This window comes from Rattus norvegicus, chromosome 2 (assembly GCF_021556685.1).
Source record: "Rattus norvegicus strain SHRSP/BbbUtx chromosome 2, alternate assembly SHRSP_T2T, whole genome shotgun sequence".
NCBI lineage: Eukaryota > Metazoa > Chordata > Mammalia > Rodentia > Muridae > Rattus > Rattus norvegicus.
In genome coordinates this window covers 171368094-171381110 of record NC_141535.1, presented here as the reverse complement: position 1 = coordinate 171381110, position 13017 = coordinate 171368094, and the positions used below count along the sequence as shown (strand labels likewise).

At 45.6% G+C, this 13017-nt stretch overlaps 1 protein-coding gene across 10 annotated transcripts in view; it reads left to right on the top strand.

Annotated features, from left to right (window-relative positions):
- Trim2 (tripartite motif-containing 2) overlaps positions 1-13017 on the top strand; it is a 151643-nt gene that overhangs the window by 40366 nt on the left and 98260 nt on the right. For 2 of the 10 annotated variants that reach the window (XM_087627115.1, XM_087627114.1), the window contains exon 1: positions 11057-11282. In XM_087627115.1, the coding sequence (XP_087483241.1) occupies positions 11148-11282 (135 nt within the window). In that variant the 5' untranslated portion in view covers positions 11057-11147. 10 annotated transcript variants of the gene reach the window in all.

Genomic DNA, 13017 nt, shown 5'->3' with positions numbered 1-13017 from the left:
ATCTGGAGAATCTAGCATATACCCCAGAGTTGAACTTAATCTCAGGTGTCCAGTTTCTACTGATGATGAGGTGTCCTGGGAAGTCCCTTACTCCGTCCAGATCCCTCACATTCCTCACCATCACAGGGTGCCCCTCCTGGGGCTATTTGAGGACTGGAAAGATAGGAAACAGAAATGCCTTCAAAATGCATGTCCTGGGGTTCTTCCTGTACCTTCCTCCATGAAGCATGCCCCCATTGTGATGGAACTTTCTAGAATTTGTTTCAGAAGTTTCCCACAAAGAATAGGCTGAAATTGTTTCTGAGTACAGAAGCCGTATCCTACAGGATCAGGGTGGAAGCCAGGAGCCACTCAAGGACAGAGGATGAAAAGTGAAGGCCACACCCACACCACAGAAAAGCAACCCTTTAGAAAACCCAGCCTCAGCCCCCTCCTAAGATAGACAAGAGCAGTCATTTCTTCATTAGGCCCTTTTTGTAGAAAACCCTAAGAAAATGGAGGCCCCAAAGCCAAGGGTCTAATACAGTGGGGTCAAGAAAAATGGCGGGCAGTCCCTTTCATCTAAAGAACACACAGCCTGCTGACCTTTGTGCTCCTGGGGCCTTCTTACTGGAGCAATGGGAGGAGTCACAATTTGGTATGTATTCTTAGTCCCTGTACTTTGGAGTTTACTGCTGTCTTTAACTTTCAAACTAGTCTAAATACACCTTCACCCACACTCAGTAAACACCGGTTTTTTTTTTCATCCAGGGACATTAAAGGGACTCAACAAAAAGACAGAAAGGAAATCAGACACCTTCCCGAGGAGCCTGTAGACATCTTTCACCCCGAGCCACCCTCTGGGAGCACATCCTATCTCACCTCTGCCCTCCCAGCCTTTCAAGGACCTAATTACCACAGAGTTTCCCTCGGTCTCCACTGCAATTCCCAGCACTGTGGTTGACAAGCCGAGATGCAGGAACAGCACATCCCACAGCCTGCAGCCCAGCCTCATGCCGTTGACTCTAGAAACCACAGGGAATCCAAAGGCCATATCTGACATCACACACACACACACACACACACACACACACACACACACACACACACCCGTGCCTCTTGATAACAGCACAGGAGCCATCTCCAAGAAGGATATTTATTCTTTGCAGGTATGTGGAAGACCTTGGAGTCCATGGCCCCACAAAGCCAGTCTGTAATCCTGTTACTCCCACGGGGGCAGTTGCCAGTGTGTGACCCTTGATATAGCAGATGCCCTGCCAAGAATCTCCAAGGACAGATTCTTACGGGAAGTCTTGCCTTTTAATTCTCCCCTCTTCCCAGAAGAGTGGAATAGAGACTTTTCTGTTTTGTTTAGTTGTTTGTGCTCAGGTGTCACATGGGGTGTTGGGGTGTCCTGCATGCCAGGTCACCCTGTTCCACTAAGTCACATTCACTTCTCCAAACCTACAACTAAACTGAACTTTAAAGCTGTTAATTAGCTCAGAACAATGTATCATAAGGCCACTTTCATGCTTCCCAAACTAGTTTAGTTTGCATATCCCTGCTCCCACATCTTTGTGTCTCTGTCTCTGTGTCTCTGTCTCTCTCTCTGTCTCTCTGTCTCTCTGTCTCTGCATCTCTCTCTCTCTCTCTCTCTCTCTCTCTCACACACACACACACACACACACACACACACAGATGCTGTAGGTGGAGAACATTGGTGCTGTAGGCAAAGGACATGCTGCAGGGGGAGGACAGCTGAGCTGCAGGTGGGGACAGTATTGATGCTGCAGGTAGAGGACAGCATTGATGCTCATGTGGGGACAGCACTGATGCTGTAGGTGGAGGACAGCATTGATGCTGCAGGTGGAGGACAGCATTGATGCTCATGTGGGGACAGCATTGATGCTGCAGGTAAAGGAGAGCATTAATGTGCATGTGGAGTACAGAACTGATGCCGCAGGTAGCAGACAGCACTGATCCTGTGGGTAGAGGGAGCATACACTGACTTTTCTGTACACCCATATCTATTGTAATTTTTCTTTCTTTTTTTTTTTTTTTTTTTTTTTTCGGAGCTGGGGACCGAACCCAGGGCCTTGTGCTTGCTAGGCAAGCGCTCTACCACTGAGCTAAATCCCCAGCCCCGTAATTTTTCTTTCTAATGAGGCACAACAAACAGTGAACAATAGTGAATCCCAAGGAGCACTTACAGGAGTAAGCAATAGGGTGGACATTCCACCTACAGGCTGCTAACTTCTAGAATGTCCCATTTTATGACCTTAGATCACAGCTAACCGGGGTTTCCTGAAATCAAGGGAGGTTTAAGACTGTGGTTAAAGTGATCCTCGAACAGGGGCTTCAAGGAAAATGTGTGTGGCCTCTGCCTGCTCCAGAAACCCAGTGAAATCTGTTCTATTCTCTCTTGTGGTCCCAGGTGCTTTCCAGAAAGCTGGAAATTGAATTTCCCGAGTGCCCAGACTAGCCCAGTCCTTTCAATGTCACCAACCCTTGAGTTCTTCCTCTGGAGCCAAGGAAACAGAATGAGGGCTGTGAGCTTTATGGTTCTTGCCAGATCTTAGAGCACAGACTCGTCCCTGGACACAGCTCTTTTCTTGTGTCTGTCCTTTGAACAAGAAATAGCAGCTATTACTATTTTCTTAGAAATGAAAGTTCTTTCAATCCATCCTCAGCTTGGATAGCTGTTGTATCTCTGAATCTTTTCTGTGTTCTGGGCACACTGGGGACATAACATAAATATTAATTACTCCTGGTACATTACCAACATAAAATGGAAAGACCCCTATAAGGCAGCAGTGACCCCAGAAGTCCCAGAAGCCGTGTTGGCTATGTGACGAGGACAGATAATGGCAAGACATTAAAAAGCAGCTGTCTTCCCACACTCAGCACTTGCAATAAACCAAGGATGCCATTGTCTGAGCTGTCACTGAGGCTGGGAGAAAGCCGGGAGTGGAGCAAGGGCAGGCATCCCTGCCTTCCACATGGGCGTTCTGAGAATACTGGTCTCTGGTGGGAGCCTCCTTTTCTGCTTATAGACCACACCAACTATGGGCTCTGAGCTGCGCACGGATCTAGTGCTATCTCAAGCTTCTGGGTGTGGTTTTTGAGGGCAAAGTCCTTGAGGAAGGAAGAGCTAGTGATAGTGAGGGGAACTGAAGTCAGTAGCACAGGGTAAGCAGAAGGGTTGGTAACCTGCAACCCCGGTCCTCTAAAAATTGAGGTTAGTGGGTCAGAAAGGCATCTCAGTCTCCAACAGCCTACAAGCTACTTGTAAATCCTTTTCTGTAGCAACCACATCCAGCTTGTTCTCCCTCACCTAGTGTGTTAGGAGAAAGAGGTAACCTGGCAAGAAGAGTTGGGGTGGCAACTGGGGATTAAAACCACTGCAGCCCCCTCTCTTACTTGTTGCTACATTGGGTGCTTTTGCTTGGAGGATGGCTCTTCCCCCACTTTATTGCAAGTAGGGCTACACTGATGCTGCCCATGATCACCTGTCCTGTTCCCTCACAGGGTGATTGTAGAATCCAGGTCCAGGCTGGTGTCTATTGTGTGTTCTGCTAACTAAAAGGGACCTTGGATTTTGTTCTGGTTTCTTGTTCCAAGGAATGTCCTTTCTCAGCTTCTGATTGGGAGAGCAGGCACTTGGAAGACAGGACCAGGCAGTCAGGCTGCAGATGGAGATGCTTACACTTCTTACACTCAGATCACTCCCAGCTCTGTTAGTCAACTTTCCATCACTGTAAGAAATATCCACATTAAATAGGCCTTCAAGTAAGAAAGCCTTATTTTGGCTCATGGTTTCAGACGTTTTAGACCGTGATTCTCTGACACTGTTGCTTTGGGCCTATGGTAAGCATGACTGAGGAAGACACGTGAGGTTGACCTATGATTTCCGGTCACACAAGAACATACATGTGCGCACACCTGCGTGTGAACACACACATACAGGACACGAACAGGCCTTTGGAGGCACACATAAAGTAATGAAGATGAGTTATCTACACAAGTAACTATTGCTGTCAGGACTTGCTATGTGTGTATGACTTCCCAAGAGGCTCCAGTCATCCAAGGCCAGTCAAAGTCTACAGTCTGGGTTTGGATTAAAGATAGGCTATAGACTGGGGAAAGAGAAGAAAGGCAAGCTTAGGAGGAACTAACATCACAAAAGCTGTGCGAGCTGAAACCGGAGGAGGCAGATGAAAATGTGGAGTTTAATCAGGTAGCATAGGAGGGAGTCAGGGTCAAAGGCCACGGCTTAGAGAGTCAGTAGTCTCTAATGACCTGAGGCATACATGATGTCACTAATATATCACCTGGCTTTTCCTCCAATCTTCCAACAGATGACTTCTTTGAGCACTTGAACTCTCCCTCTCCCCATCAAGCCTTTCTCACTCCCTAGAGAATGGACAGGCTGGGAGTCTAGTTCACTGTTCAAGCACTTACTCCAAAGGCTCACGGCTCCTGGGTTTCATTTCCAACACATACAGATACACATACATTCATGCATACATATACACACACACATACATATATTCATGTATACATACATGCATATGCACATGCATACACACATATAACGCATACATACAGACACTCTGATGCATACACACATACACTCCTGCACACACACAAATACATGCATGCATGCACACACACATGTATACATATACTCATGCATACACATATGTAACTCATACATACAGACACTCAGATGCACACACACACACACACACACACACACACACACACACACACACATGCACACACACATTTCCCGTGAGTCCTTAGAACAATTGCAGTGCCTCTTTCATGGAAAGGCTCATAGTTAACTGTGTACTTGGACTCTTTCCCCCATTAGTCATCTGACTCTTGATACAGGAAACAGTGTTGTCTCCTTCTGTGCCAAGACACTGTACATAACCTGTGTGCACAGCAAACCCTGGCTACCCCTGAGGCGGAAGGAACGGGCTCTTTCCAGCTGTCTCATGCACAAATCTTTTTGTCATTGTGACATTTTAGATACTAGGCAGACATAAGTAGGTGAAATTCAAGCTGTCTATAAAGAAGCAGGCTGCAGTCACTGAGCAGCGGTGTCAGGAAGCTGATCTACCAAAGAACTCCAGCAGGAAACAGTTTCACCTTGACCTTGCCATAGCCTTCTAATGTTAGTTACTTCATCCCAGGATTCTCAGAACATCCCTTCCCACGTCACAAACTTCCTCACTGATTCCCAAAAGAATTCCACCCTTCTGGTCCATTGAGTACCAGAGAGTCCTCTCAGGAGGCCTATTTATGTCAGCCAGCCTTCCAATGGAGGGTTAAGTACACAAGTACTGTTTGGAGTAAGAAGTAAGAGGAAGTGCCAGGCACAGTAGGACGTGTCTGAGTACCAGCTACTCAGGAGATGGAGGAGGATTGCTTGAGCCAGGGTGGGTTGGAGACAAAACTGGACAATAGAGTAACTCCTGCCTCCCTCCCCACACAATTACAAATGAAAAGCTGTGTGAGGAGGGTTGGGGCTGTAGCTCATGGTAGAGCACCTGCCTAGTGTGTGCAAGGCCCTGGCTTCTGTTGTCAGCACCTTGAGATAACATGTAAAGTCTTAAAGATATGTGTTCATTGTGCTCTAAGCTGTTTCAAAGCTTTGTGGGTTGCACTGAAGATGATCCAGAAGTTACATGTGGTCTCGATCTCACAGCAGGGCCCAAGGGGCTTTGGCACTAAGACAGAAGGGAGGCATGGGGTGGGGAGGAGTCTAGAAGGAAAGGGGCAGTTGTTGACCTTCGGGCTTGGCATCAGGACCAAGTAAATAGAATTAAACGGGGAGGCTGTCATACCTGTGTCTGTGGTTGTGTTCACGGTAGCCACTGGCACTTAGAACCTGTGCCCAGGTAATACATGGTACATGATCGATTCATGTAGAATAGAAACACTTTAGGAAAAAAAATAGTACAAGTTTCCAAGTTTCCAGGCAGTGTTAAATAGAAGATGTGATCAGACAAGTTGGTGTGTGTGTGTGTGTGTGTGTGTGTGTGTGTGTGTGTGTGTGTAACCGAAATTTAATAAAACCTTTTGTATTATCTGGTCCTCTTTCTCACTGTTTGCACCCAAGGTGTCCCCTGCTCACCTACAATTTCCTCTCCATCCTCTGATGTAACTCTGCTCACAATGGGCGAATCTTTTTTTAAAAGATTTATTTATTTATTTATTTATTTATTTATTTATTTATTTATTTATTTATTTATTATATATCAGTATACTGTAGCTATCTTCAGACACACCAGAAAAGGGCACCAGATCTCATTACAGATGGTTGTGAGCCACCATGTGGTTGCTGGGGTTTGAACTCAGGACCTCTGGAAGAACAGTCAGTGCTCTTAACCACTGAGCCATCTCTCCAGCCCACAATGGGTGAATTTCATGAGTTCAATTGTTTTCTCCACATTCCTATGTCAAGGCCTTAACGCCTGTCCCCATACCTCAGAACGGGACATTTTATGGACAGAAGGTAATTTCCAATTATAAGACAGAAACAAAATGCTATTAGATTTTAGACTTCTCAAAAGGTCTGTGTGTTGAAGGCTTGTCCCCTACCCCCACCCCAGCCTGAGTGCTATTGTCAAGCGCAGGAGTGTGCAACTTTAGAGGCTGGGTCTAATAGAATGAGTTCAGTTGTGGGCAGCTGCCCTTGAAGGGAGTTTTGGAAGCACAGTCTATACATATCTCTTTCCTGGCCACCATAGGTAAACCGGTCCCCTTTGTCATGTCCCCAACATCATGTCTCACCCAGGCTTCCGTGGATCAACAGTGTGAAACAGAGCCAAGATAAACCTTCCCCTATTCTAAGTTGATTATTTTAAGCATCTTGATATCATGACAGAAAGCTGACTGACTCATGAGGACTGATGTAATTAGTGAAGTGCAGTAATTCTGGAGTAAGGTTGGCCCCTAACCTAATATGACTAGCATCTTACAAAAGAGGTGAGGGGCATCTGGTCACAGACCCACAAGGAGAGAGCCAGGGAAAATCAGTGCTACAATGCCACAAGCCACAAGGAGCCTACAATGGTCTCCAGCGGGCCCTCCCTGGAGCAAGCCCCTCCCCATCACATTGGCTGCAGACTCCGAGGCTGTCGGGCAATGCGTTTCTGTTATTTAATCCCCTCACTTCCAGGTATTTTGTTTTGGGAAATGCATCAAACCAAATCCGAACCATTTTTCCCTGCTCTGTATTTACCCTCGATGTCTAACTCCACACCTGCCCAACCTGTCTTGCTTAGCCAGAAGGCCCCAAACGCCTCAGAAATCTGTGTGGTTGGTTTGCATTGTAACCATATTAAACTTCGGTGACCTGGTTCTGAACCCAACTCCTGGCTTCTCTGGGTCCTCTTTCATTTTCTGCTACTTTTCCTGCTACAGGAGGCACAGACCTCGAGGCAGCAGGCTATAACCTCTGTATGATATGTGTTCCTCTCCTGTATTGGGCGTGATATCCTAGTTTCTCTCTTGCTGTCTTTGGAATCCTTCCTCTTCATTTCAAACTCACCTCCACTCCCTATCTAGGTTGGACTTGCCTTGTGAAATTATCCTTCTGCAGTGGGAATCTTATTATGTCACTTGCCAGCTCAAAATCTCTCAAAGGATCCCTTTAGTTTCTAGCCAGATGACAGGATCCCAGTTTATGGACAAGTAACCTAGCTTCCTTGTCATTCACCATAGGCAAGGTTTTGTCCTCATTGCCGCATTCAGGATCAGCTAGTGCCCAGCCTCTTTGTTCTAGAGCCTGCAGAAGCCCAAAATTTAAAAGGTTTGTCTGGGAGGTGGTGGCAGGTCGGGGATGGGGGCGGAGAACTGTCTTTGGACTCCAGAGTGATTGAAAATCCCCATCTGTGTTCTCCCCAACCTGTGTTTCTTTGACTAATTTTGCCGGGTTGGGAACTGGTAAATCTTCCTGGCACAACCCGCCCTAGACTGTAGAACACTCGAGAGTAAGTACTGACTTCACGCTGTCCAAGACACTCCAAAGCGAGGAAGGGACAGGATGGTGCAGGGTGGTGGGGGTGGGGAGGCAGCAATTTTGCCCAGCTGTTTTGGAGAGTGAAAAATCAATTTGCAACGACAGCATTTCCTCATTATTTTCAGCGCTGACTGTATGACAATTGACTGGTGAATTGGAATTAAAGCAAATGCCGAGCTCCCCCCCCCCCCGCCCCCTTCATGTTCAGCAGTGTTTGCTTTCAATACTGAAGGCTCGGCGGTGGAGGCCGGCTGAGTCGAGCTCGCTCAGCCGGGTGCAGCTGAAGTCACTTCCCCTGCAGGGACAGAGCGTGCTTTCGTGGGGTGGGCGGGCGGTGTGTGTGTGTGTGTGTGTGTGTGTGTGTGTGTGTGTGTGTGCGCGCGCGCGCGTGTGTGTGAGTTTTCCGCAGTAAACCTGAAAACCCAGCCAGCCGCGGATTGGCGCATCCCAACTGCGGCCGCCTTAGTCATCGGAGTCGTTCTGGAACTGGGCACCAACTTGCGTGTTTGTCCGCGGCTCTTTGTGCGCGGATCAGCTGCGGTGTGGGCTCTGGCATTTAATCCAGGATTTGCCTCTGCGCGAGGCTTATGGAAAACAGATGTCTCGCCGCTCTGGGACTGAGCACAGAATGGAAGTGACCCAGAGGGGAGCTGTTTGGCACCGACGACACGGAGGGAAGGCCCCGGCGCGGCCCGCGAGGCCAGCTCCGCTCCTGGCGTCCGTTCTCTCTGCCGAGTCCGCCGCTCACACCGCGTCCCGCAAGCGAGTCGTATGACCGCGAGGCCGCGTGGGGCGGGAGCCGGGACACCAGGGTCCGGGGCCGCCAGAGATCCGGGTGCGAGCAGCAGCCGCGAGGGTCGCGGTAAGTGTCCCTGAGGGCAGGGGCGTGCGGGGCGCGGGCATTTCGGCTTGGGCTGCGGCTTTTTGGTGCTGTCATCCTGCCAACAGTGTTCCCAGGGTTCCACAGACCCCTGCAGACACTGACCTGCGAGGAACGCTTGCAAAGTCATTTGGAGAAGAAAGCTATTCTACAATCTTAAAGCTTGGAAAGGCATCTTCTTTTTTCGCGTCCTTCCTATTTCTTAAAAAAAAAAATGTTCTTTCTCTTAGAAGGAACTACTCAACTAAATTCCCTTCCGATTAGTTTTTAAGACCAACTCACGCTATACTTCTGCTTTATTAAAGGGGGCTTTTTGATTGATGTTGAAAATTGCATGCTGCTGTCAAGAGGTGAAGGATTGGGGGTGGGGAGGAAGCTTGTCCTAAAAAAAAAAAAAAAAAAAAAAAAAAAATGCTTGTCAGATGCAAAGCATCCCGCGAACCCCAGACCCTTTCCCATTCGTAATCTAATCAATTCTAGGGAGCAACTGACTTATTTTCTGCACCTCCTTAGTCGATTTAGGACACAGATAGCATTAGATTCAAATGCTTTTTAATTTGGGGGGGGCGTGTTTGTTTATTTTGAGGTTCTGGGGATCAAATACTCGGCTGAACTAATGAGCTCCAGCTCTCAAATGCCTTTTAGGGAGTACATGTAAGAGCATTCAGAGCTCTGAGAGTCTAAAGATTAGGCTAGACCCTAGGATATACCTGAGAGGTTGTTCTTGTGACAGTGTGCCTATCTATGCCCTCCCCCCACTTCCCACCCTCACCCCTCCACCCCCCACCCCCCATACCCCAAACCCCCACACCTCCACCCCCCCACATCCCTTCTCCCGCCGCTGCCGCTCAGTATTTGGCATTTCTTTCTTTTTTTTTTTTTTTTTTTTTTTTCCTTCTAAAATGGAGCTTAACCTTCACATCTGGATCCTTAGAATATAGTTATAAGCTCAGCAGAGCATAACTAGTATTTCCAGATTCCTTACTGGGGGCGGGAGTTATCGTGCTGGATTGTACATGACCTCTAGTTTCAGATTTCCACTTGATTTCACCCCTGGCAGTTAGCACTGGCCCTTCAACTCCAAGCAACAAAAGAGCAGGAGTGATTCAGAGCACTTGGTCCACCTCGGCCTTCACCAAAGACAGAAAGTAGTTTATAGACCTTTTATGACACGTATTACATTCCCATCCTGTTTAAATGTAGTAGGCTCATGTCATCATTAAAGACCAATTAGGAAAAGACAGGCTCTGCCTCCCTTCTCCCTCAGGTAAATATGGATTTTGGTGAGTTGGGCAAGACCTTCCACACTCAGGATTGAACAGGGAAGGGTCACACCATATCTCACTGCCTTCCTGTTAGCGTCTTCTTTTCTTGACAGCATCCCCTTTCTTCCCTCACTCACTTGTAGAATTCTACTTCACTCAATTACCATGACCTCATTTTGGATTGTGGCATGCATGAGGTCATCACCTATCATTATCAATGTTTGTTTAGGTGAAAATGTTCCCTATCAGTATTTTCTGAGAATGTCTACCCAAACCTTACCTTTATTTTCCTAGAAAACTCTCCATTTAATAAATTGTACTGTGTCTGTCAAAAAGCAAATGTGGCAGCCATATCTTTAGTTATCCTTGTATCATCCTGTTACTGTTGACTTGCATGGATTATTGTTTGGTAAGATTGTAGTTTTTATTTTATACTGAAGTACAAGTAGAAGGAACTGATCATAGGACACTAAATATAAATGGGTTAGAAATTACGACCAACATTACATGCTCTGACTTTTTTTTTTTTTTCCTTTCCTCTGCCCTTGGGTTGAGAAGTCTATTGACTCTTTAGGAAGAACTGATAGTTACCATTGCAGATTAAGAGTAATTTGTTTACAATTCAAGCTACAGCAGTTTACTGCTCTCCAAATTCATTACTTTGAGGCTGTGTCTCATTCAGTGAAGATATCCCAACGGGGTAATATTAGCAATTTCCAAAGAAGCTTTGGAAAAGAAGTCCCAGAATCCTGAAAGGAAAATATCAGATTATCCTCCTTTCTTTACCATGGCTGAAGATGATGTTGCTTAGTTTATCTTATTTCTTATCTTGCATAATCAATATGTAGAAGGCAGTGTTCTTTGATTAGTTTACTCACTGAAGGTTTGTTCTGACAGGTTCTTCAGAAATGCCTTTTCATGAGGTCGTTAATGATTAAGGCTGGGACAATGATGGCATTCTCAAGCACAACCACTCCAGAATGTCTGCATGAGTGACCCTGCCAGTCAGAGTTATCATAAAACCCTTGTGGCAGAGACTGAGGCCTTTATCAGACCCGCCATCAAAGTCAAAGTTGGCTCCCTGCACTCATGGCTCTCACAGCTAAGATTCAATCAATGGAAGGTATTACCTTATTGCTGACATTCCTTATTCAGTTAGGCCCACCATGGTATCGTGTTCCTACTGAACAAGCAGCCCCCTTTTTGTCTGGTCCTTACTCCTTAAACAGCACATCAGAACTGTAATTCAAAACTGCATAGGCATTACAAACAATCTGAGATGACTTAAAATGGGCAGGGGATAGGCATGGGCTATGTGCAATAGTGTGTGGTTTATTAGAAGCACTTAGTTATATGCAGAGTTTAGTTTCTATGGGGGTGAGGATGTCCTTGAACCAACCCCTTCAGATACCAAGGAATTGCTCTATTTCTTATATTCTTATATATTAGACTTTAAAACTGAATGGCTAGTTAGCAAGTCTCTTACTTAATTATTTTATATGTATTTTATTCACATTGGTGTCTGGCTTGCATGTATGTTTGTGTGAAGGTGTCGGATACCACGGAACTGGAGTTACAGACAGTAGGTCCTGGGACTTGAAGCTGGGTCCTCTGAAAGAACAGCCAGTTTCCTTAAGTGCTAAGCCATCTCTCCAGCCCCTAGTTAGCAAGTCTTTAAAAAGAAAGCCCCACAAGTTATCAGTGTGTTCAATGCAATAAGTTCTCTGGAAAAAAGAGATACTTAAAGTCTCATTGTATGGAGGGTGTTTGATCTTAGACACAAAAGGAACTGACAACTGCAACTCTTTTGAAGTAAATAGAAAATTAAGGGGGATAAATATGGTGATACCAAGCCAATATTTACTTCCCACATGGATTTTATGTCACTTGTGGGGTTTGGTAGAAGTTAAACCTTAGAACCAGTACTTATGTTGGCACGTATTAAAATTTCTTCACGATGGTTACCTCCTATGTTTTATATATTTATATATTTAATATATATAATTTATTTCCAATGTAAATAAAATACATATAAAGTAATTAAATAAAAGAGACTTGCTAATATATATGGTTACTTCCTAAGTTTTATATATATATATGAATAATATATAAATATATACTATATATTTATACACACACACACACACACACATATTGCATCCTGCCATTGACTCTCAACTTAATGATAGAACAGAAATATCATTTCTTTAGAATTTTCACTGTTCCCATTTCACTGAACACATTGTATGTCTACATGAAATTTATTAAATTTACTTATGCAGAATGGTCCTGGGGGGTGCTGACATCCTGGGGTCTGTAGATATGGAAGGTATGGGTTGCCTCCTGGCATGCACAAGGCCCTTGGTTTCATCCAGCACCACACCAAAAAACAAACAAACAAAAAATTGCCTATCCCGAGTCCTTGGATCAAACAAAATCAGTGTAATCTGCCTGCATTGTCATCGACCTGTGGTGGGTTAGAAATGTGCAAATGGAAGTGACGGATACAGGCTTCCTTCTGCTTAACTGGAAACAAATGAATCCACCTGAGACATCCCAACTTCCACATCTAGCTTCCAGTAGCAGTTTGCTGAGGATGCTAGAGATGGCCGCAGCTCCAGGAAGTGATTAGATTTTTAAAATTCCCGTCTTCAGTGTGTAAATGTTGTTGGGTTTTCAGAGTGTCTGCTTCTCTTAGAGATGCCGTGTACCTCCCTTTAGATGCACCCATCAATTTAAACTAAAGTATCAAGAGAAGTTAAAAATCATTCTTACCTTTTCCTCTCTCCTTTTTAGACCTAGACCAACGCTGTAGAATTCTCTGTGTTGTTTTTCAGAAGTGGTGATTTTTAGACCCC